At 42.6% G+C, this 24,353-nt stretch overlaps 1 protein-coding gene across 1 annotated transcript in view; it reads right to left on the reverse strand.

Moving 5' to 3' along the window:
* The window catches only part of ARSB (arylsulfatase B), a 162,608-nt gene that overhangs the window by 33,283 nt on the left and 104,972 nt on the right, over positions 1-24,353 (reverse strand). The window contains exon 6 of the mRNA XM_065941938.1: positions 23,737-23,807. Coding sequence (XP_065798010.1) covers positions 23,737-23,807 — 71 coding nt within the window. The remainder of the gene's footprint in view (positions 1-23,736; positions 23,808-24,353) is intronic.

The raw sequence follows: 24,353 nt of genomic DNA on the forward strand, positions 1-24,353 counted from the left end.
TGGGGACGTTTCAGATGGAGAAATAACTATGTTAACCTCACTGCTTTTTAAACATTTGCATCTGTGAATTGCAGAGGCTCAACATAAAGCAGATTGCATACATCCACTGAAAGTCATTCTGGCATGAGAAATTTCTCTTGCATAAAGCAAAACAGATGTGTTAGAGGAAAAAGCAAACTTTCTTATGGGTATATCAACATTCAAAATTATATAGTTATCTCAGCAACTGCATATTGTGTGAAGCAGTGAACACTGTACAAGATCAGACTGTGTCCCTAAAAATGCAGAAACATAGTATCTGGAAAATAATAAAGCAGATGAAAAAGCTAGCAGGATATTCATATTTCACCCACATTTTTTTTTAACTGTGAGGATATCAGCCAACTATACTAAACCTGCACCAGAGATTAAATATTTAGAATTTTTGGCCATGTACTGCCTGGAAGCTGTGAATTGAGATCCACTATTTAAGCAATGAGAAAGAAGAAATCACATCCTAGTAAGCAGGAAAGAGTACACCAGGGGCCTGTGTATGTGTGTCTGTTTATTGGGATCCACAAGCTAATCAGTTTGGAAATAGGAAGGGGACTCAAAGGCTGCCCCACTCAAGGTACAGGACAGAATTTACAGAGCAGTCGACACGTGCTCTGCTGTTTGCGAGATCCTAAGAAATGCACAAAAGAAGCACAAACAACAGTGTGGGAACCAAGACGGGAAGGAAAGTGCAGTGTCCTGGGGGGCCCACCTTGCTTGGGAGAAACGTGTTTCCTGTGAGAAGGAGAAGAGAGAGCAGACCAATTCTTAAATGAGCCATCAGTGTGAAACCAGGCTGGGAAAGCTGTTTAAGGAAACTTCGAATATGATGCACATATGAAAAAACTGTATATGTACATACACACACAGACATACACATATATATGTAATAGATTCAGAACGGCCACATAATGGTCAAGATCAGTTTGCCAGAAACTAATGCTAATTATGATTAAAGTAATCCCAAATATTTGACATGGTCACATTTCAGAAGCAAAGTCATAAGAACAGTTTCTTCAAATACACACACACACACACACACACACACACTATCACTCACACAATATAGTATTAGCTGTAGCTCAGAGGGCTCAGAATTGTCCTGGGCACACATGAATAGAATAATAATTGATGATTTTTAAAAGTTGACAAATTATGAGTGTACCTGCAAAGAATAAATAAATTTATTTCCACTAACAGTTTTTCTATCCATGCAGTTATAAATATTAAACTTTAGATACAATCTCTAGCTAAAGCCATGCAACGTTTATTTATCACTTAAAAAAACCCACGGCAGTGATTTGTACTTTAGAGTATGCAATACTATACAACTATCTACTTTCCTCACTTTGTAATTATTGTGAGTATCAGCAAAAGAGAGAATTCTCTTCACTTCCTTCTGATTTGAATAAATATATTTTCTGAAATTGTGTTCTGATATTCAAAATTACTTGAGTGAGAAAGAACTATAAAACACAAGTATAAATACTTTGCAATCAAAACACTTGGGATGGCAACCCATTTAAAAAGAATGAACTGCAAATATGGGTTGTATGAATAAACAAAGGCTCGGCTTTGTGGATGACTTCACATCTAATTTTGTGACCATTTCCGTTATTTCACTGATTGGCACTGTGGTTTGAGATGTCTGTAGGCTTACCGCTTCTGGAGGAATGTATACAAAGCCAAAAAAGTACACCCCCAAAAGTTCACTGTGAATGACAGGTTCTGGCATCTGAATTTAATAATCGGATGCCATTTGGAATCCATATAATTTTTCAACAATAGAGACACTTAAATCAGGCTGAAATTATACATAACTCATGCATATATTTAAACACGGATTAATCTCTCTTTACATGTACATGTGCAACCTCTTATGAAGGATTCGTAAAAGCAGCCTAATAAGGAAGAAGAATGAGGCTGTGGTTTCAAGAGGGATCACCGATGATGCAATGAGGAGATACCAGTTCAGTGTCCCCTAAGTTGCTCTGAGCTGTCACCGCATGAGATTGCAACGCCTTCATTCACGTATTTCCCCCACCTGAAATGCCCTCTTCCCTCTATGAAAAGCCTAGTTGAAATCCAATCTCTTCTTTTGAAATCTTCTGAAAATTCTGTTTAGGAACATTCTTCTTCTCCCCATACAATATCTCACCTATTACCTGTTTTCTCTATTACTCACCTACTTCTTCAGCATCCACTGTTGTGTATTGTTAGTCTTGAGATATGTCTACATTTTATTTCCCTGACATGCTTTCTGAGGACAAGGAACTCTGGGTTATACTCTTTTCATCCCTCTAGCAACCTTTCTCAAAGTGTTGTCCTTGTATCTCTAGAACTGCCCGAGCATTTGACCAAACTGTAGCTTCAGAGATGCTGCAGCTGTATGGAGGGAGGGACCAGAAAGTTGCATTTTTAACATGTTGCCCAGGTGATTTTTAGGGCCTCTACAGACTGACAACCACTCTATACAAGGACTACATGTAAGAGTTAGGAGAATGCTGCGAACATAATCAGTACCAAGAAGTATTTGTGGACTATACAAAGGTATCCCAAGGGCCCACACTAAACCAAACTGAAACAACAACAGAAGCAAACAAAGAAACTAAACAAAAAAGGTAACATTCAAGGCATTCAGCTTATTCTACATCTATCAGCTTAATCACAATGCAATTACAAAGCTGACTGAACGTAAAGTGTTATTTTACAAACAGTGCTTATTTTCTACTCTGTGGTTGTTTAACAGGGCAAACCGTATTTCTTAAACTCCTAATTAGGAGGTGCTATGACCGACCACCTCTTTTCCATCTCCCTGCCTTTTCCTACTGATTCCTCCTAAGAATTGTTTCCTTGGCCTTCCTTCTTGTTTCCACTGCCTCTTCCCTGCTTTCTGTCTAAGAGACTGATCACTTGTCACCTAATTCACTGTGGCTCACAAGTTCAAGATAAAGAGAGCAGGTGCAAAGGGCAGGGCCCCACAAGTTTACAGAGTACCTTATTTAAATTAGAACAAGATGCCCTTTCTGTGCCAAGAAGTATAACTTGGCAGATGGAGGATACACAGTGCCCTTGTGCAGTTAGCAACGTATAAAACTGCACACGGCAGCCTGTCAAAAAGGGGAAGGGAGCAGAAAGCATCTGACCTACTACCCTTGCTCCCACATTTTCCTGAAGATAGCTTTTCCAGAGCTCCACTTTTACCTGACTTTTTGCTCAGGTCCAGATTCTACTGAGTAATAAGAAAAGTTCCAAACATTAGTCATTTGCATGCTCAGAAGAAAGCTACATATGACATATTATTGTGAAACCAGTGTGAAGGACTGGCTTTTTATTTCCACAAAGGAATGAAAAAAGGGGAAAGAATTCACACATTGGGAAAAGGTAAAATAAAGAACCATGGCCTTATGAGGGAGACTGAGGAATTCACGACTCTGGAGGTATTTTGAAATAACACAGGGCACTACCCACCTTTGATAGTTTATGATGGATCTGAGCAAGGCCGCCTCCTGGGGCCCCTCCTCCTTCATGAAGGCCCTTTTGCTGTAGTGCGAGGCTTTTGGTCCCTGCCTGAAATCCCCTGCCTCTGCTGCCATTTTTGCCAGAGCACCCCGAGGCCTTGGGGCCCTTTGGGAACCACAACCTTGGCTCTGAAGTCCCTATTTCTCAGGGCCCGAGGGACTCCCTTTAGTAGAAAGTTGGAAGTGGCTGCAGCAGCAGCGGTCACTCAGGCAGGTTGGTAAAATATTAAAAGCATTTTCCTGAAGTTTTGCAGCTTTCTCGGGGTACAGATTTGGTCAGACAGGGTGTCCAGTCTAGGAGAGAGCTCATAACTATACTAGCTTGTGGATTCTGAAATGGCAGGGACCCCATGTTGTCCTCCATTATTCTAATGCTTCCAGGGCCTCGCAAAAAACCTTCTCAGCAAACATGCCGGAGCCTAATTCCTCCTCTGGTTCTGCCTTCAAAAGTCCCCAGTTCGGCTCCTGGAGAACTCTTCCTTTCTGTGTCACTCACCACCCCTCAGCCCTACTCTCAGTGAAGGTTTTCGGGTCGAGGCCCTGGATCTCCAGGTATCATTTCAAGGTCAGATGGAACCATACCCTGGGCAGCTGTGTTTGCTGGAATCCTAACACCATGACCTTTGCCCCTGGTCTTACTCCCAGGATTATGTGACTTCCGTGGCAAAAGGGAAGATGTGATGAAGGTCACTAATCAGTGACTTCAAGAGAGGGAGACAATTTGGGTGGCCTAAGTGAATCACAAGCCCTTTAGAAGCAGGGATTTTTCTGGCTCATAGCAGAAGCAAGATCAAAGATTCCAGCCCCGAGAGGGATTCGGCTAGAGGAGGTTTCTTTCTGGCTCTGGGGTCACAGGGCAAAGACGTGAGAATGGCCTCTAGAAGCTGGGAAGACCTTGCAGGGAGAACTGGGACCTCAGTCCTACAGCTACAAGCAACCACATTCTTCCAAGGACCTTGAGAGCCGGGGGCAGAACCCCCCTGCATGCCTGCAGGGGCCAGGGCAGACTGACTCACGCCGCGACTGCAGCCTGGTGAGACCTTACACGGAGAACCCGGTTGAGCCTGCCCGACTCTTGACCTCGAGAACTGGGAGATAATACATGGGTGTTGTCTGGAGCCGGGGGTATGTGGTCATTTGATACACAGCAACAGGAAGTGAAGCGAGCAGCCCTCTGGGAGTATCTGGAGCCATGCCCCACGTGCTTCCCGACTCCAGCTCACTTACTTCTCGACTTGGGGAGATAAAGAGTGGGTGTTCATAAACCAGGAGCAAACTCCAGCCCTGCTTCTTCCTATTGTGTTCCTGGTTCACTGACCCACTCGACCAACTGCTTCGTTCTGTCTGTTAGGGCTGCCCTCCACAAACCCACACGTCTGTCAGAGCTTCCTTTCTGCCATCTGCCTAGAGGGACTTATATTTACAATAAAAGCATCTCTGCCCCAGCTTTGTCCTTTCTGCACTCAGGACCCCACCAGGCTTCAACTTAAGGAATCAGAAATACAAATAGAGCCCTACAGAACTTCTACACAGATCTGATCAGTGGGTGCGCCTTTAAGAATTAGATAAAATGACTTGCACAAAATGGTCTTGAACAGAAATGAGTCAGACTAAGATCCCTGACATATAACCAGGGCTGTTCAGACATGAGTATTTGGGGCAAAGACAGACACTATTTTTTATTAAGACTTGAGATAAGTATGTAAGAAAAAAAAAATCCCACTTATTGGAAAAGACCCTGATGCTGGGAAAGATTGAGGACAGGAGGAGAAGGGGCAACAGAGGATGAGATGGTTGGATGGCATCACTGACTCAGTGGACATGAGTTTGAGTAAACTCCAGGAGATAGTGGAGGACAGGGAAGCCTGGTGTGCTGCAGTCCATGGGGTCGCAGAGAATCGGACATGACTTAGCCACTGAATAACAAAAACAGAAACTCCCACATCTGAGGTTCGGGGCTTCACTCAAACTAGGTACGTGGCGCTCAGCAGAACAGCACTCTAGAGTCTAGTTCTCTTGACGAGTCATCCCTCCTTCCCAAAATCCTACTTCCCTTGTGTTCAAACTGAAAGAATCCATCAAACGAAGCTGCTCGTATTTCTGAGAGAGAGGGGAAATGACTTTCAAGGGCCTTGCTTGATCCCCTGTCATAACTAATCCCTCCCCCTCTTTTCTCCTTAAGCAACTTGACTCAGTCCTGTTCGTAGGACTACTTGTATCCTGCCTTGCATTCTAAGTGGCTGCTTATATGTGCCCCCACCCTCTGTTCCCTCCGGCTCCTCAGTGTCAGAGCCACGTCCCCTTGACCTTTGTGTTTCTCAGGGCCGACCCAGGGACCATTCAGTCCCCGCTTAAGGAGTCCACTTGGAGCACTGAACTGGATTTACGGAGCTTTGCTTTGCTGTCAGCTTTCAGGTAGGGGCTTAACGTTCCCTGCTCCAGGGAAACAAGGGTCAGACAGCAGCGGCACTCTGCCCTCTCCCAGAGACCCCTCACCAGAGTGAGGGGCTGGTGGGAGGTGACGGCCTCACAGTCCCAAGAGTCTGTAAAGAACAAACGGGGGAGGGGAAGGAGGCTCCGGAAGGAGGAGAGGGAGGACCAGTCTCACTTCCCAGCTGCAGCAGGCGGGCTTGATCTCTAATTTGATCTTTTCTCTGCCATGGCCAAGGCCAAGTGCATTCCCTGAAGAGCAAATGTGAAACAATGCAGTTGCTCTTTCAAAGCAGGGGGAAATAAGAGCGGTGGTGGGAAAATGGGAGGAAAGTCTTTTTCTTGATTTATTTTTTTAAATCTATGTGGTGGGAGAAGCAGTCATGAAGATAAAATACGCAATAAATTCTGAACAGTGAAGGGAAAACATTTCCTATTGTCCTTTAAGATCTTTGACACTTTAGTCATTTATTCAGTCACTCAGCAGGCTTAGCCTATACCCTGATGAGGGCATGTCTCACTTTGTACAGCTCCTGCACATGCCTCCTGGACCAGGGGGTCTCCAGGGCAGGGACCTCCTCAGTCCGTCTTCACGTCACCAATGCCAAGCACAGTGGCTTGAGGGCCGCTGGAGCTCCGGAAGTGGTGGTTGGCCAGCCAGGGAGAGTGCAACCAGCAAGGCAGCGGGGAGCAGCGAAGTGGGGGCGGGGCCTCAGATGGGGCGGAGCCTCAGGTGGGGGCGGAGCCTCGGGTGGGGCGGAGCCTCGGTGGGGGCGGGACATGCTTCCAGGATAAGAGGCATGGGCCTGGACTAATGTCTCAGAAAGGCTTTGTGGCCTCACCCAAAAAAGAAGCCAAGGAATTGGGAAATTAGGAGGCTACTGGTGACCTAGCAGGTATTTGGGGGAGAAAGCATATTGTAGCTGAGTGAAAAGTCAGTGGGAGATGCACTCACTAATGAGCACAAATCAGCACATTTTAAATAATTCACCTATGATAAACTATAATGGAAAAGAATATAAAAAGAATGTATGTATGTTCAGCTGAATCACTGAGCTGTACAGCAAAATGAAAACATTATAAATCAACTACAGTTCAATAAAGGTTTTTAAAAATGTATCTAAATGTACACTGTTATGTGACTGGTGAAAGAAACTATGGAATACAATGCGGAGGTTAAAATAAGTAGATTCATATCAGGGTTTCTCAATGTTGGCGTTATTGACACTTGGGGTGAAAAATTCTTTGTGAAGGGGGGCTGCCTGTGCACTTTAGGGCGTTTAACAGCACCCCTGGCTGCCAGGAGCACTTCCACCTGGTTTTGACCATCAAAAGATGTTTCTAGAAATTGCTTCCAGTTGAAAAACCACTGATTCATACCTACTGACCTGGAAAGATCTCCAAGGTAGATCATTGGGTACCAAAAGAAAGTGGCAAAAAAGTACTATTTATGTAAACAAAGTACAATATATACACAGATATACATAAGTCTGTTAAGGCCTTACTGTGTTAAGTATGTACATTGACAGTGGTCCAGAAGGACAAAACTGCTACCAGATGTCTCCTCTGGGAAGGGGCCTGAGGCTGGGGGGCAATCACATGAATTTTGGTTTTATTTGTACTGCTTGTATTTTTAAAAAATAAAAATATACTTGATGTTAAAATTAAATTGTTTGTAAATGAATGGAAATTGAAGATGCAGAGAAAGAATATGTATGCTACTCCTTGACAAGGTTTAAAGATGAAGAGAAAGCTGGCTAGAATGAGGCAGAATTAAAGGAAGGAATTTTTAGGATGTGGGAAAATTGAGCACTGCTAACTTCAGTCAAGTTACAATTTTGTATAAAGCATTATGAAGGCGAGGGGGGTGGGGAATAACTTCTAGAATACTTCCACTTATTAGCTCAAGATTTCAACAATGCTTTGCCAGCAACAACTTTCCCACTACAGTTAAATATGCATAAAATGATAGAATTTCTCTTTCTCTTTTTCCACCGCATGTTTCTTTAATTTGTGTTTCTTTGGTGTGTGTACGGCTTTCTGTAACTAAACTGCTGATGCCATTATGGAAACTGTCAGTCTTCAGAGTTGGAAAGACCTGAGAATAAAAGCTGACTTTGACTTGTGTTTGGTCTGGCATGGCTGAGGATACTGCAGGAGTGTATTTGTTTTTCATTAATTTGTTTGTCATTTTTCTCCATGATCTACGGAACATTTACTTCCCCTGAAGCAAATGTCAGAGGTTTCTCTTGGTTCTGGTGGGGTAATGAATTGTTGAGAATAAGAAAATTTTTCTTATATGCTATTTGATTGTGGAAGGAGACATTTTGTGACCTTTTGCTGCTTTACAATGATAATGAATTCCCTGGCAAACATGGAAACTTTGGGCTTCTTTATTAAAATAATGAGGTTTGAGGAATAACTTTGACCTGGACCTTTGTAGAATTAATCAAATATAGATTTTGGAAAAATAGATGAGTTTGGTCTTTATTGAGACACTTTAATGTATTCCTGTCACCAAGGCAGTACACAGATCCATATCACATAAAAACATCAAACAATTAAACACAGACCCAAGTCCCAGCACAGAGCTTCAGGCATGTTTGGTGTGAGGAGGTTAAGGCTCAGGGACTGTCAGCCTGATCACAGTGTTACTTTGTTTGCTTTTTCTTTGTTCTTTATTTTTTTTTTTTTAATTGCAAGAGTAACAGCATAACTTGTAAAAAAAAATCTGGCCTATACTGAACAGAATGAAAACTGGTAATAAAAGTCATCTGCAATCTCACTCTCAAAAGCTAATGGCCCATCATAACATTTTGGCATATTCCTTCTAATCCTATTTTAATGCCCATATTTTTGTATGCAATTGAGATAATAATGAACATAAAATTTTCTATTCTGCATTTTTTCCTCTTAGATACTACATATAATATTTTGTTTCCATCTCTAAACAGAAAGAACATTTTATTGGAGTATAGTTGCTTTACAATGTTGCATTAGTTTGTGCTGTAAGCAAAAGTACATCAGTTATACATATTAATACATCCACTCTATTTTAGATTTCCTTCCCAGGTCACCACAGAGTCAAGTTCCCTGTGCTACACAGTCAGTTCTCTTTAGTTATCTATTTTGTACTGTCTCCAAACACTTTAAAGGAAAACTATACTGAATCCTCTTACGATGTTCCAAACAAAGGCATCAATTCATAGGGAAAAAAAGAATAGGTTTTCTTCTTTACAATATTATAGGAACATCAAATTCTACCATTTTCCCTCTAAATGTGGTGACAAGATATGTTTTTCAGATGCTCTGAAGCTGTAGACATGTCTATATTTCTAATTTTGAGAGGTGACAAAAGAAAACGAACTTGCTGACACCAGGATGTATGACCAGCTCACACAATAACACTGGGTGAGGATGCTGTGTTCCTAGGAGACAGGGTGATGGAGCAACAGGTGTTCCAGCCACTTCTCTGACCAGCCACATGGATGCATGCATGTCAAAAGCCACTTGAGAGAAACCTCTCAGTCATTTACAAAACCATGAACATGGGGAGCTTTCCTACTTCCACATAGTCTCTCGGGGGCTCACTGGAGCTTCCCTGTACCCGTCCCCAATACCCTCCAAGACCAGAGCAGGACCTGGAAGGAGTCAGAACACACAACCCAAGCAGGGAGGGTCTCAGAGAATTTGAGTAGAAATTGGTTACCTCTCAGGATGGGGAACACATGTATACCCGTGGCGGATTCATGTCAAAGTATGGCAAAACCACTACAATACTGTAATTAGCCTCCAATTAAAATAAATAAATTTATATTAAAAAAAATTTAAGAAAAAAAAAAAAAAGAAATTGGCTACTTCATTGTAGGGTTGGGAACTGCTTCCTGGGCAGTTGCTCAGTTCACGACCATATTTTGGAAGCTTGAGTTTTTTTTCCCCTGAATGTTGACAGAATGGGAACATCAGGAACAAAGGGAAAAAGGAACCAAGTTTCTGAGATAAGCTCTAAAATCTTCATGCCTCGCTGGCCGAAATATATTTTGGATGTTTTTCATTAAAAGCCAGATTACTTTAGGATTGGGAAACAATTTGACATCTAGATAATGAGAAAGACAATGTAAATTCCTGTCCAACTAGCCTAAATAGGGACTGGGGGAAATTTATGAAGACCTATAAAACATGTCTGAGATTTAAGGTCTTATATCTCTGTCTTTAACTGCATATCTCACACAAAAAACATTTACTTAGTCTTCAATCAAATATTTATGCAAATATTTTAAATTATAAATCTTGAGCTTTAAATCAGGTAAAAGTCCTTCCTAGACTAGGGACTACTCAAAGTATTGCCAGAGAGCCAGCAGCATTGGCTCCACCTGAGAGCTTGTTAGAAAGACTGAATGCAGGCCCCAGCCCAGCCCAACTCAACTGAGTGATCCACATGCCCATTCTAATCTGAGAAGCACTGGTTTGCGGTCGAGTGACAGATCAGACTTTTGGAATGCAAGCGTGGTCACAAGTGACTTCCTAGGCAAAGAGGAAAAGTTGTTGGTACTGTTCAGAGACTGCTTTCTTCTTCCCCATCACAGTCTAACTTCTAGTCTAATGTTTTCATCACTGCCTTGCTGATGGTCAGAAGCTATCCCTGATTGCTGATAGAGACTAGAGCTCAGGACACTCTGTAATTTCTGAGATGGGAAAACAATGCCTGCCGAGGTGATTATCCTCTTGATTTGATGTCAGATTAAATAAGAGAAAAGAGGATGCTTGGCGTGAAAGCATCTGAATGGCTGGGGTACCACACTGACAATACAGTGCATTTTGACCAATATGATCAGGAACTTTACGAAGTATGTTTTTCTCTCACTTGCTTACTTCTCCTTCAAGAAATAAAGCAGTCTATGTGCAATATACGTTTTTAAGAGTGCTTACAAGTAGGCCTAAGGTCAAGAATGTGTTTGATTTAGCAGTTAGGGGAATTTAAATTCAAACCCAGTTGGTTTTTAAAATCAACTTAGTCACCCAAACTTGATGAAGCGCCCTCAGTTATCTAAAAGAAAGCAGATACTGCACAATGGAAGAGTTGATGTCATCCATGGAGCTGCCAAACCACCAACAATCTGGAAAGTGAAAATTTTTTAAAAGGGAAAATATAAAATTATGAAAAACATGCAGTTCTTAGATTTGCTTGCATGCTCTTCCAAGTGTCTGACGGTTTACGTAATACCTCTTTCCATTCTTTTCTAATTTGGTTTAGACTGTCAATATTTTCATTTAAAAAGAATGTATATTCATTTGAGCTTAATGTAGGGTAAATGTGTCCTTTATAATTTGAGGAAAGATTAAGAAAAAAACAACCTCACATAAATTTGAAAATACAGTTGAATGAGAAAAAGAGAAAGGTTTAGGTTTTTTTTCGGTCTCTAACATTAAAATATTTAAACATCAGTTGTTAACAGAAATCAGATACTACATTCTACCTTGTCCAAGAAATAACCAAAATCCAATCCTCAACTTTCTTTAAATGACATATTTATCTTACAAATAATTCTTACATTTCAGGCAAATGATTAGAAGGGAGGGTGGTACTTGAGCTGAGTTTCTTTATCTTTCCTCTTTTATTCTTATTTTCTCTTTTGAGAAAGGAGCTGAAAGTCAGATAAAGACCAAATTATTTTCTGAAAGGAATTTTTATAAAATGATATAGAGGAAAGGCTCTGGAATGAATAAGTGATCAAAATAATCATGACTTCCTGTCATGATTAGGAATGACACTAGTGTCAGATGCTTACCTGCTATATTAAGCCAAATCTAAAGTTTTTGTGTTACTTTATGAACAAACATTAGCTATTACAAATCAAGTACCTCTGACATCTAATTTCTTTTTAAAAGATCTGTTAAAGTCTTTCCTAAATCTTTCCTTTTTCCATTTTTCTTTAAATAAAGAAGGAAATTTATTTGACTATTGTTTTGCTTGTGTCACTCTTCCAGATGCTTAGGGAAAATAACAAATACGAAAGATAAAACTGTCTGCCCTCGTGGACAGTTTTAATGGGAGAGGAAGGTGATAAAAATCAAGAAAGATAAAACCAAAGTTGTTGAGATAATAAATTTAAAGCTATACTTTTTGAGCAAATCTACCCTAATCACCCCCAAATGCCTTTCATTATTTCTTCATTTCTCCTTAGTGCCTATGTATTTGATTTCTATTGCTTATCATTTGTTGCTACTTTATTTCATAACTGTGCTAATATCACTTCCTGGGCATATATATATTTTTCCTCTGATTCAAAAGGCTCTTCAGAAGCAGAGGCCGTGTATTTATTCTCTAGGTATTCACTGCCAGAGGTAACAGATTTTATTCTCTACATACCATGCCTGATCAGTGACATCTTACACAGTGTGTGTGTGTGTGCTAAGTCGCTTCAGTTGTGTCTAAACTCTCTGCGATCCTGTGGACTGTAACCTTCTAGGCGCCTCTGTCCATGGGATTCTCCAGGCAAGAATACTAGAGTGGGTTGCCATGCCTTCCTCCAGGGATCTTCCTGACCCAAGGATCAAACCCGCATCTCTTACGTCTCTTACATTGGCAGGCAGGTTCTTTACCACCAGTGTCACCTGGGAAGCCCAACATATTACATTATAGGTTATTAAAGCACACCACATCCTCAGCTTTCTACAGCTTACTTCTCAGAAATGTTTTTAAGTTTCATTTCAGCCTTATACATAGGCACCCTAAGGCCCGCCAAAAATCTGACCAGATTAGTCAGTATTGAGAAAGTAGACTTACCACAATTTAACTGCACTGGATTTGTCCCATGGAATTTAGTGAGGTTTTATGTCTTTCCAAAATATTATGGTTGACAATTTCAAGAACAGTATATATCTATCTTTACCCTTATAGGTTGTAGGACTAGGGGACTGAGGTAGAAAGATGCGTAGTTTAGACTGGGAGAGAAAGCAGAGAGTCTGCACATTCCCAAATCTTGAAGAGATCTAGCTACAAAGAGGTCTCCAGTGTGGAGGGTGGAGTGGGCGCAGGGCCTGGATCTGAAAGGGATTATTTGGAGGGTGGCCTACTTCTATGCTGGGTATCAAAATAAGCATCGACCTTTGAATAAATCGGAATTGTCAGGCTGCTCTTGGAAGCCATTGCTAAAATTTCTAAGCTCTACCAGAATTAAAGAAAAGTAACCAAATAAATAAGAGGTCAGTTGGAAATGAGAGGATGTGGCATCAACATAACCTTGGGGGAAAAAAATTAAGCTGACATGTAAGTGAGCTTTCGAGCAAGTAACCACATGGCCAGACACCCATCTCCCAGAGGCAGGCCCGGCCCAAGCCCTTCAAGTCAGCCTCTGTTATCTGGCCCTGAGAAGCCTTAAAAAAGGTGCTTACTCTGATTTCTTCAAACATAAAATTGGGGCAGTGGGATTTGCCATTTCTGTGTAGTCTAGGCCTGTGGTGAGGATTAATTAGTGTTTTTAAAGTGCTGTGGGTTTGGTTTGGTTTATTTATTTTCTCAGGATGAAAGCCAGTATGCCAGCACCAAGTGTTAACAGCGAAGGTTTGATGTATGTTACTTGAGATGCCCTGTGTGAAGTGGGGCGGGCGGGAAACGAGGCTTGTGGGACGGCCTTCAGCATCAGAAAGGCCAGATTTCCAAACACACTTTAGTACTCCCCAAAGTCAAGGAGGCAGACTAAAAGCCTTTGAAAATTAAAGAGGAGAAAAGTTATCTGTATTTAGGTTCTGTGATTGAGGGCTTGACCAGCCCACACCAAGGAAAATTTGACGAACCTCTGCAGGCAAACACTGGCAGCAAGAGAAGACACAAAATTCTGCTAATTCTGTGACAAGCTGTAAAATGAGCTCTTATGTTTGCTCTAGAGAAAGAATGGCAGCTCAGAAGGTCAGGATATCAGGACTAACACCTGACGAAAAATGCTGTCACATGCTAGCTTCTCTGACCCAGGACAGGTGGGCATAGCAACCAAGAACTCTGGGATGGCCTCCACTTCCCCTCGCTAAGAACCCAGCAGTTTTCCAGATATTACACTCTCACAAGAATCCTCTAAGCTGGTTTTAAAAAATAATTTTTATGGCTTTACTCCTGGTTAAGGAGATGATGTGTGCTCATTACTAAAAATTGAAACTGCAGACACACTGAACATAAAAAGTACGGACACTACACCTCCAACCCCAACAGTCAGTATATAATTGCTATTTGCTATTGTTTGAACATATTTAGAGGCGATACCTATAACCGTCCCCAATTTATAGGTAATGGAACAGAAAACAGAGAACTTATCTACCAGCTCACAGGAAATACGTCAAAGCTGGAATTCAGATCCAGGTCTTTCTGACACCCTGGAGCTCTACAAGTTCCAGGAGGCTACTCCGCCTCAGCCACACCCCACTCCCTCATCCCACCACCCTCCGCAGAGATAATTACCACGAGGCACAAACAGTTTCCATAACAAGCCTTGCAAAGAGAAGCTGCCATCATCCACAGAGTCAGGTTACATGTGAAACAGCAAGGTTAGTGTCACAAGTAGATCTGCTGCCCCAGACTCATTTAAATGTATAATCCTCCATCAACACGCTGGGTATTTGAGGGAGGTGACTGTACTTTTTTCACAAAATCAGTGCAGAACAGAAAACAGAGACCTCTGAGGTCAGCAGATCGTGTCTTATACGTGAAGCCTGGACCTGCAGAGCCCTGAGGTCCAGGGTTGTTATTTATTAGGTGTGTGTGACCTGCTGCCTCAGTTTCTCCACCTGGATTATAAAGTGGATGGCTGACCTGACTGTCAGGGTGCCTTCTAGCTGCTGGTACTCCATGCAGTGATGGGAAATCTCACTGACAGCTGGCTGGCCTCAAGCATTCCACCTAACTTTTTTTTTCCTGCTCAATATATCATTTCAGGTTGAATGATAGAAAGCCGCCCTGTGTTGGTACTTCCCCAAGATGCCCAGAAAGACACGAAAGGGCTTTGAAATAATGTATGGTATTACAGCTCTTTTTAGATGTCTTCTAATTAAATGAGCAGATGATAACCAACCTAAATGACTAATTTATCAGCATGCATTCTTTGGGGATGTGTACATCTCCTTACACAAAGGGCCTCAAGAGAGCCCTTTGTATATATTTTATATGTATATATATATATATATACACATATAATATATATATATTTCATCATATATGATGAAACCTTGCCCTCCACGGAGTGTATGGCTCTGGATGGGGAAACCATAAACATAAATAACTGCAGGAGGAAGAAGCAAGATCTCAGTGTCTCAAGATGCTCCAGGAAAACTCAAGGGACTCAAGTCTGGAGGGTTGGGGAGGGCTTCATGGAGCAGGAGAATGTGACCTGGGCCCTTGAGAAGGGTCAGAGAAGCAAAGGAAGATGGTAGAGGATGCTGCAACGGTGCTGAGGGGAATCACAGAGGCTGCAGGAGGCAGGCCAAGGAGTCTGCACATGGCTGTGGGCAGCTGGGGACCACCAACAGCTGTCAAGCAGGTAAGTGAGGGCCTGTGTCTATGTCCTCTTTCAACAAAAGCTAAAGCCTAAATGATCTCTTGTACACTTTGCCAACAAAGGTTCATATAGTCAAAGCTAGGGTTTTTTCCAGAAGTCATGTATGGATGTGAGAGTTACACCATAAAGAAAGATGAGCACTGAAGAACTGATGCTTTTGAACTGTGGTGTTGGAGAAGACTCTTGAGAGTCCCTTGGACTACAAGGAGATCGAACCAGTCCATCACGAAGGAAATCAACTTTGAATATTCATTGGAAGGACTGAAGCTAAAGCTCCAATACTTTGGCCACCTGATGCAAACAGCCAATCCACTGGAAAAAACCCTGATGCTGGGGAAGATTGAAGGCAGGAGAAGGGAATGACAGGATGAGATGATTGGATGGTATCATCGACTCAGTGGACATGAGTCTGAGCAAGCTCCAGGAGTTGATGAAGGACCGGGAAGCCTGGCATGCTGAAGTTCATAGGGTCATGAAGAGTTGGACACAACTTAGCCAACAGAACAATGACAACCTACAGCTGTACCTACTGTGGACGGGCAGGATCTACTGAACAAATCACCTCGGAAACGGCAACTTAGCGTCAGGAAGTGGATCTGAATTTGTTCTAAAGAGGAAAACAGGGAGCAGCTGCAAGCATGTAAACCTGGACCACCCCTGGATCTAGAGTACAGACCTGAAGATTTTACCACAGAGAATGTGTGAGAGGAGGGGAGGGAGTGAAGACTGTTCTTTCACCCTGTACTCATGAGCAGAAATAACATCCTATTATAACCTCTGAAAAGAAGAGGCCCTTTCAGTGCAATAGTGACGAAGATGTACAGACTCACTTTGAAGCCTTGGCCTTTGGAGTGGAAAATGCTAACATCTGTCAGGGCCCTTCATCTCTAATCAGGCTTCCACCAGCGGGGGGCTGAGCGCTTCATATGTGTGCATGTGCATCAGGTCACACAAGCGGATAGACGTGAGGATTCTGACGATTCACCGAAAGCCACATCTGACTTCCAAGGTGAGTTGTGGTCATAGACGGACCTCATATTCTTTACCTCAGAATAGCCCAGGGCAAGCCTGGGGTGTTCTCTAAGGCAGACTAATACCTTTGAAACCATTTCTCCTCCTGATTTGAGGCAGGATGGGGATGAGAACTGGCTGGCTAGAACCGAGGGGACCACAGAATTTGGGGCTGGAGCGCTTCAGAACCAGGCCGAGTGGCATTCACACTGTAGGACCTCGGAGCCTAACCGGGGGTCGCGGCTGCTCCCTGCCCTGTGAATGTCTCCAGGCTTTCCCACAAATCACCTTCGACGGTACCATCGTCTCCCCCCAGACTCTTGCACAGGCTTCCTCCATGGGCCACCCTGTGCAGATGGAGACAGACCCTGAGTCAGGTCAGCCTGCTAGAAAGAGACCCTTCACAGACGTGGAAGGACAGGAGGAGAATAAATACCTCTCAGGATCTACTCTTAGCAATGAAGGAGGAGAAAAAGGTACTACCTGAACAGAGACCGAAATGAGTCCATGCAAGGTCACCTGAAAACAAAGCCTCTGAAGATGAATAAGAAGCTTCCTCAAAGCACAAGGGGAAGCAATTATAAACCATATGTTTGACACTGGCCGGGGGCCCGGGGGCAAGAGAGATAAAAGCAGAGGCCGCTTTGCGGGCACTGAGAGAGCCAGTGCCCAGAGCAGCAATGAGAGGGAGCTTTCCAGAAAGGCGGAAATGGGAACAGAGACCCGCAAGAAGCAGCTGCACCCTCAGCTCAGAGGGGAAGTCAGCTGAGCTGAAACCAGGCCGGGGGCTTTATATTTATACATATTTGTCCCTGGTGGCTCAGACGGTAAAGAATCTGCCTGCAGTGCGGGAGACCCAGGTTTGATTCCTGGGTCGGGAAGATCCCCTGGAGAAGGGAAGGGCAACCCACTCCAGTATTCTTGCCTGGAGAATCCCAAGGACAGCGGTGCCTGGTGGGCTACAGTCCATGGGGTCCCAAAGAGTTGGACATGACTTAGTGACTAACACTTTCACTTTCTTTCATTTGTTCATCAAGGAAGTCTGGAGTAAAGAGATGAAGCAGGCAGGGAAAATGCCACATCACTGGATATTTTCCATGAGGGGAAGAGTGAGGGTGGGCATTTATATGCTGGATAAGTAGTTTCAAACATCTGTATGTGATAATGTTAATTAAAATAAGGAGCTTGTGAGTTTTTCTTTCTTTTTTTTTTTAGGCACTAAATGTAGGATATGAGTTCAGGGTTTAAGAAGAGAGTGTGAATTGTCATCTGGAGGCACTTTTAGGTTCAAGAAAGGCTAAGAGACAATAAAACAAAGACTATAACCTGTTGGTCTAGTCATCATTCATGAACAAATACTTATTGAGAACTTAGTATGATGGCAGGCCTTGTGTTATGCACTGGAAATATGGCAATAAAAGAAAATGTTATAGATCCTGTCTTCATGGAGTTTCTATGCTTTTTTTGGGGGGGAGGATTACATTTTATTTATTTTTAATTTTTAAAATTTTGGTACAATATAATACATAACATGGAATTTACCATCTGAACCATTTTTAAGTGTCCAGTTCAGTGGCATCAAGTACGATCACATTCCTGTGCTGCCATCACCATCATCCGTCCACAGAACTCTTTATCTTATAAAACCAAAGCTCAATATCCACTAAAGACCAACAACTCCCATTCCACCTTCCACCCAGCCGCTAGAGCCCACTGTGCTACTTTCTGTCTCTACGATTTCAACTACTCCAGGTACCTCATGTGAGTGGAATCATATGGTATTTGTCTTTTTTTGTGACTGGCATATCTTATTTACTATACTGTCCTCAAGGTTTAACCATGCTGCAACATGTGTCGGAATTTTCCTTTCTTTCTAAGACTGGACAGTAATACTCCATTGTATGTATGTAGCACAATTTGTTTATCCGTCCCTCTCTTGGTGGACATTTGGGTGGCTCCCACCTCCCAGCTACTGTGAACAATGCTGTTCAAATCCATGATTTCAATTCTTATGGGCATATATCCAGGTACGGAATTGCTGGATCATGTGGCAGTTGTATTTTTATGTTTTTGAGAAACTGCTGTACTGTTTCTACAGTGGCTGTACCAGTTTATATTCCCAATAGCAGTGCACAAGCGCTCCAAGTCACATCCTTCTCAACAGTTGTTCTCTTCCTTCCTCCACTCCTCCCTTCCCGTAGTCATCCTCATGGGTATGATCTATGGCTCTTTGAGATTTCTCTATGCTTTATTGCAGAATCTCCTGGCTCACAGGTGATCCTATGACCTCTGGTGTGTGCGTGTACACACCAGTCTTTTGGAAACATTTTTACTGTTAATATCAAAGCCACAACCCACCAAGGTATGTGGCCATGGAAAAAACCCTAACTCCACCAGTAGGAAGGGCTTCTGTGGTGGCTTGTACTCTTAGAGTAAGGGGGAGGTGGTGTAGATGCTACAAGGCAAGAGGCCAGCTTTTGAGGGGCTCTGGCCCTATGGGCTTCCCTGGTAGCTCAGAACTTAAAGCGTCTGCTTGCAATGTGGGAGACCTGGGTTCAATCCCTGGGTTGGGAAGATCCCCTAGAGAAGGAAATGGCAACCCACTCCAGTATTCTTGCCTGGAAAATCCTATGGACGAAGGAGCCTGGTGGGCTACAGCCCACGGGGTCGCAAAGAGTTGGACACGACTGAGTGAGTTCACTTCACTGATGCATCAGTGGCAGGAACTCCTCTGATGCCCTGATGCCCTGGTTCTATGTGGAAGGCAGGACTTCCTTCAGAAAAGTCTAACATCAATTCCTACAATTCATGATAGAAGGAGACACTGGTTCACCACTGCCAACGAGACCCACTAAAGGAAAGACAGCAGATGGAAAACTGGAATGATATAGTGATCTTTCAGAACAGGGCCAGAAAGATGGGAAGGATGTAGTAATAACAAAGCTGTGTAATAATTCACACTACTCTAATGCTTGGAGCAAACTTATATGCAGAGTACATCATGCAAAATTCCAGGCTGGATGAAGCACAAGCTGGAATCAAGATTGATGGGAGAAATATCAATAACCTCAGATATGCAGACGACACCACCCTTCTGACAGAAAGAAGAGAAGAACTAAAGAGCTTCTTGATGAAAGTGAAAGACGAGTGTGAAAAAGTTGGCTGAAAACTCGACATTCAGAAAACTAAGATCATGGCATCCAGTCCCATCACTTAATGGCAAATAGATGGGGAAACAATAAAGACAGTGACAGACTTTATTTTGAGGGGGCTCCAAAATCACTGTAGATGGTGACTGCAGCTGTGAAATTAAAAGATGCTTGCTCCTTGGAAGAAAAGCTATGACCAATCTAGATAGCATATTAAAAAGCAGAGACATTACTTTGCCAACAAAGGTCTGTCTAGTCAAAGCTATGGTTTTTCCAGTAGTCATATATGGATGTGAAAATTGGACTATAAAGAAAGCTGAATGCTGAAGAATTGATGCTTTTGAACTGTGGTGTTGGAGAAGACTCTTGAGAGTCCGTTGGACAGCAAGGAGATTCACCCAGTCAATCCTAAATGAAATCAGTCCTGAATATTCATTGGAAGGACTGATGTTGAAGTTGAAATTCCAATACTTTGGTCACGTGATGCAAAGAACTGACTCATTGGAAAAGACCCTGATGCTGGGAAAGACTGAAGGCAGGAAGAGAAGGGGACGACAGAGGATGAGATAGTTGATGGACATAAGTTTGAGTAAGCTCTGGGAGTTGGTGATGAACAGCGAAGCCTGGTGTGTTGCAGTCCATGGGGTCGTAAAGAGTTGGACTCTTCCCCAGTGCCTCAGCAGTAAAGAATCTGCCTGCAAATGTAGGAGACCTGGGTTCAATCCCTGGGTCAGGAAGATCCCCTGGAGGAGGAAATGGCAACCCACTCCAGTATTCTTCCCTGAGAAATCCCATGGACAGAGGAGCCTGGCGAGCTATAGTCCATGGGGTCACAGAGAGTCAGACACAACTGAGCAACTTAGCATAGCATATACAGAGACATAAATGAAGGGATGCACATATGCGGAGAGGAAGGAGTACTGTTTCCTCTGGAGTTTCTGGAAAGCATTCACAGAAGTGGGACAAGTGGACTGGGTTTTAAGGGATGAGGAAACTTCTGGAGGAGCAGCGAAAGGCATAGGGAAAGGCACGCTCAAGACCTAAGGATGACGATGTGCATACTTGGAAACGCCAAGTGTCTAGGAGGGCAAGAAGGTGGAGGAAGGACCTGGAGTGAGGCTGGCAAGGAGAGCTGGACCCCAAATGCCTGGTGACACACTCAGAATTACTGTGGGGTCCTCTGGGCAGGAAAATCTAAAGCAGGCTGTAGCACAGATTGGAGAGGACAAAAAAAGAGTGAGAAGAGTTTGAACCATGGGGGAGTGCTATGTCTAAAAGAGGCGATGGGAGCACCCAGGTGAGTGAAGGGAATGTCAGAGCAATATGTCCTGCAGACAGTCTCACAACGAGGCATGACGATGGATCCTGGCATCTAATTTAACACTTTCTAGGCCCTAACTCATGACACAGGGGCATCGGGGCCACTGGTATGGTATTTATAAAGGGCTATTGCATGCATTACAACCTATGGCACTGTGGGAGCACCTCATGGCCTCTCTCCCTGCAGGAATTAATAGGCTTCCCTATGGGTTAATTTAGGCACTAGGCAGAATCAAGCTAACTTGCAGGATTGCCAAGAAAATCACAGGTTTATGAGACCTGGCAGGTCTGGGTAGCACCTGGGCAGCCTGATCAGATGATGTGCTGGCTGATTTGGCCTTGAGTTTTCTGGAAGGAGGTTCTGACACTCTCAGGTAAGAACGGGACAATAACAGCACTATGCTGACGGTTACAGGAGGCTCAGAGATGGGTTCTCCTTTTATAGATGGGAAAGCTGGGGCTCAGAGAGGGAACTGGCTTATCAAAGATGGGTTCTCCTTTTTTTTTTAACATTTATTGTAATTGAAGGATAGTTGCTTTACAATATTGTGTTGGCTTCTGCCATACATCAACACGAATCAGCTATGGGTACACATATGCTCCCTCCCTCTTGAACCTCCCTCCACAGTTTTCATTTTTCAAAAAGATCTAAAAATAAGTAATAACAAAGCTGAAAAAAAATGTAAAAACCACTCAGTATTCTGTAATAACCTATATGAGAAAAGAAATCAGAAAAGAACAGATACATGTACATGTATGGGCTTCCCAGGTGGCTCAGTGATACAGAATCCACCTGCAATGGAGGAACACGGGTTCAGTCCCTGGACCAGGAAGATCCCCTGGAGGAGGAACTGGCAACCCACTCCAGTGTTCTTCCCAGGAAAATCATATGGACAGAGGAGACTTGGTGCAGGGGGAGGCTATCGTTCATAGGGTTGCAAAAAGTCAGACACAACTGAAGTGATTGAGTTGTACATGTGAACAACTGAACCACCTGTAGCACACCCAAAATCAATACAACATTATAAATCAACCACATCCCAATCTAAAATAAAAATTAAATTAAAATTTAAAAATGTAAAAATTATTCTCAGCTTGCACCCAGCCACTATTTTAAAAGAGAATGCATTTAACCTATAGATAAGTTGAGGGGATATTGTCATCATAGCAATATTTCTTAATTAATCATTTATTTTATATATAGTATCAATTGTGTATATATGTCAATCCTAATCTCCCAATTCATCCATCTCCTATTCCCCCTTGGTGTCCATATGATTTATCTCTGTGTCTGTGTCTCTGTTTCTGCTTGGCAAATAAGATAATCTATGCCATTTTTCTAGATCCCACATATAGGTAGTAATATACAATATTTGCTTTTCTCTGACTTTATTTTTTTCATTTTTTTATTGAAGATAATTGCTTTACAGAATTTTGTTGTCTTCTGTCAAACCTCAACATGAACCAGCCATGTGAAAGTGAAAGTGAAATCGCTCAGTCGTGTCTGACTCTTTGCGATCCCATGGACTGTAGCCTACCAGGATCCTCAGTCCATGGGATTTTCCAGGCAAGAATACTGGAGTGGGTTGCCATTTCCTTCTCCAGATGAACCAGCCATAGGTGTCCAAAAATGCCCTCCCTTTTGAAGCTCCCTCCCATCTCCCTCCCCATTCCCTCCTCTAGGTTGACACAGAGCCCCTGTTTGAGTTTCCCGAGCCACACAGCAAATTCCCGTTGGCTGTCTGTTTTACATATGATGATATAAGTTTCCACGTTACTCTTTCCATACGCCTCACCCTCTCCTCCCCTCTCCCCATGTCCATCAGGCTATTCTCTGTGTCTGTTTCTCCACTGCAAACACATGAAAAGATGCTCAACATCGCTCATTATTAGAGAAATGCAAATCGAAACCACAATGAGATACCACCTCACACCAGTCAGAATGGCCATCATCAAAAGGTCTACAAACAATAAATGCTGGAGAGGGTGCGGAGAAAAGGGAACAGTCTTGCACTGTTGGTGGGAATGTAAATTGATATATGGAATATATACAGCCACCATGGAAGACGGTATGGAGATTCCTTAAAAAACTAGGAATAAAACCACCATATGACCCAGCAATCCCACTCCTAGGCATATACCCCAAGGAAACCAAATTGAAAAAGACACATGTATCTTGAATGTTGAACCAATGTTCAATGCAGCATTATTTACAACAGCTAGAACACAGAAGCAACCTAGATTGTCCATTGACAGATGAATGGATAAAGAAGTTGTATATATACACAGTGGAATATTACTCAGCCATAAAAGGAACACATTTGAGTCAGTTCTGATGAGGTGGATGAACGTAGAACCTATTATACAGAGTGAAGTGAGTCAGAAAGAGAAAGATACATATTGTATTCTAACGCATATATACAGAATCTAGAAAAATGGTACTGAAGAATTTATTTATAGGGCAGCAATAGATGCCCTTTTATAGATGGGAAAGCTGGGGCTCGGGGAGGAGACTGGCTTAGAAGGTCACATAGCTGATTAGCAGCATTCACCGTTTGTGTCAGCAAAGCCACGGTGACATTGTTGCCACAGGTGCCATGGAGAGAGGTTTACTTTTAGAGCAAACTCAAGTGGAAAAGGAGAATTAGGCTAGAGAGACCCTAGGCAATAAAACCATCTTTGTAAGCCACAGAGATTTAAGTTAGTAGCAATAAACAACATACTCACATGGTGAAATATCTACAAAGTTTGGGTCGATATTGTGCAGCAGCTCCATTCTGGGGGATGGGCTTCCTTCACTAAAAAAGAATTTTTTAGAAAACATTAATTTCCTCTTTCAAATGGGTATGAGTAACTGTAATACTTCCTTTCCTTGTACTTATAGGAAATAACAAAACTGCCAGTTAACAACTCTGTCATGAATTCAGAGGCTTCCAAAATCTGTGGTTGTGCATCTTCAGGTAGTCATCACTTGTCTACATTGTCACAATGACTGAATGTTTACATAACAACTTCAGTGTCAAGCACATGACCGTTACAAAGATGAGTTCTGTGACCCTTTGCAATAAATAATGTGACCGTATTTAAACATGACCATTCGTTACAGCAGTGAAATGAGAACTCCAGTATAGGCTTCACACTGAACACTCACAGTGAAAGGAAGAAAAAGCATCTGCTACGACGTCAGTGCCCATATCACCGATGCAGCATGCCTTTTAAATGAGCCCACATGAGAAAAATGAGTGTCTTCCGCATCTGAACTTACAGTGTGACACTTATATGCAATATAAATACATACGAAATAGTTATATCTCTTTAAGACTTTTTTTCTTTAAGATATATGT

Source organism: Muntiacus reevesi, chromosome 7, assembly GCF_963930625.1.
Source record: "Muntiacus reevesi chromosome 7, mMunRee1.1, whole genome shotgun sequence".
Classification (NCBI taxonomy): domain Eukaryota; kingdom Metazoa; phylum Chordata; class Mammalia; order Artiodactyla; family Cervidae; genus Muntiacus; species Muntiacus reevesi.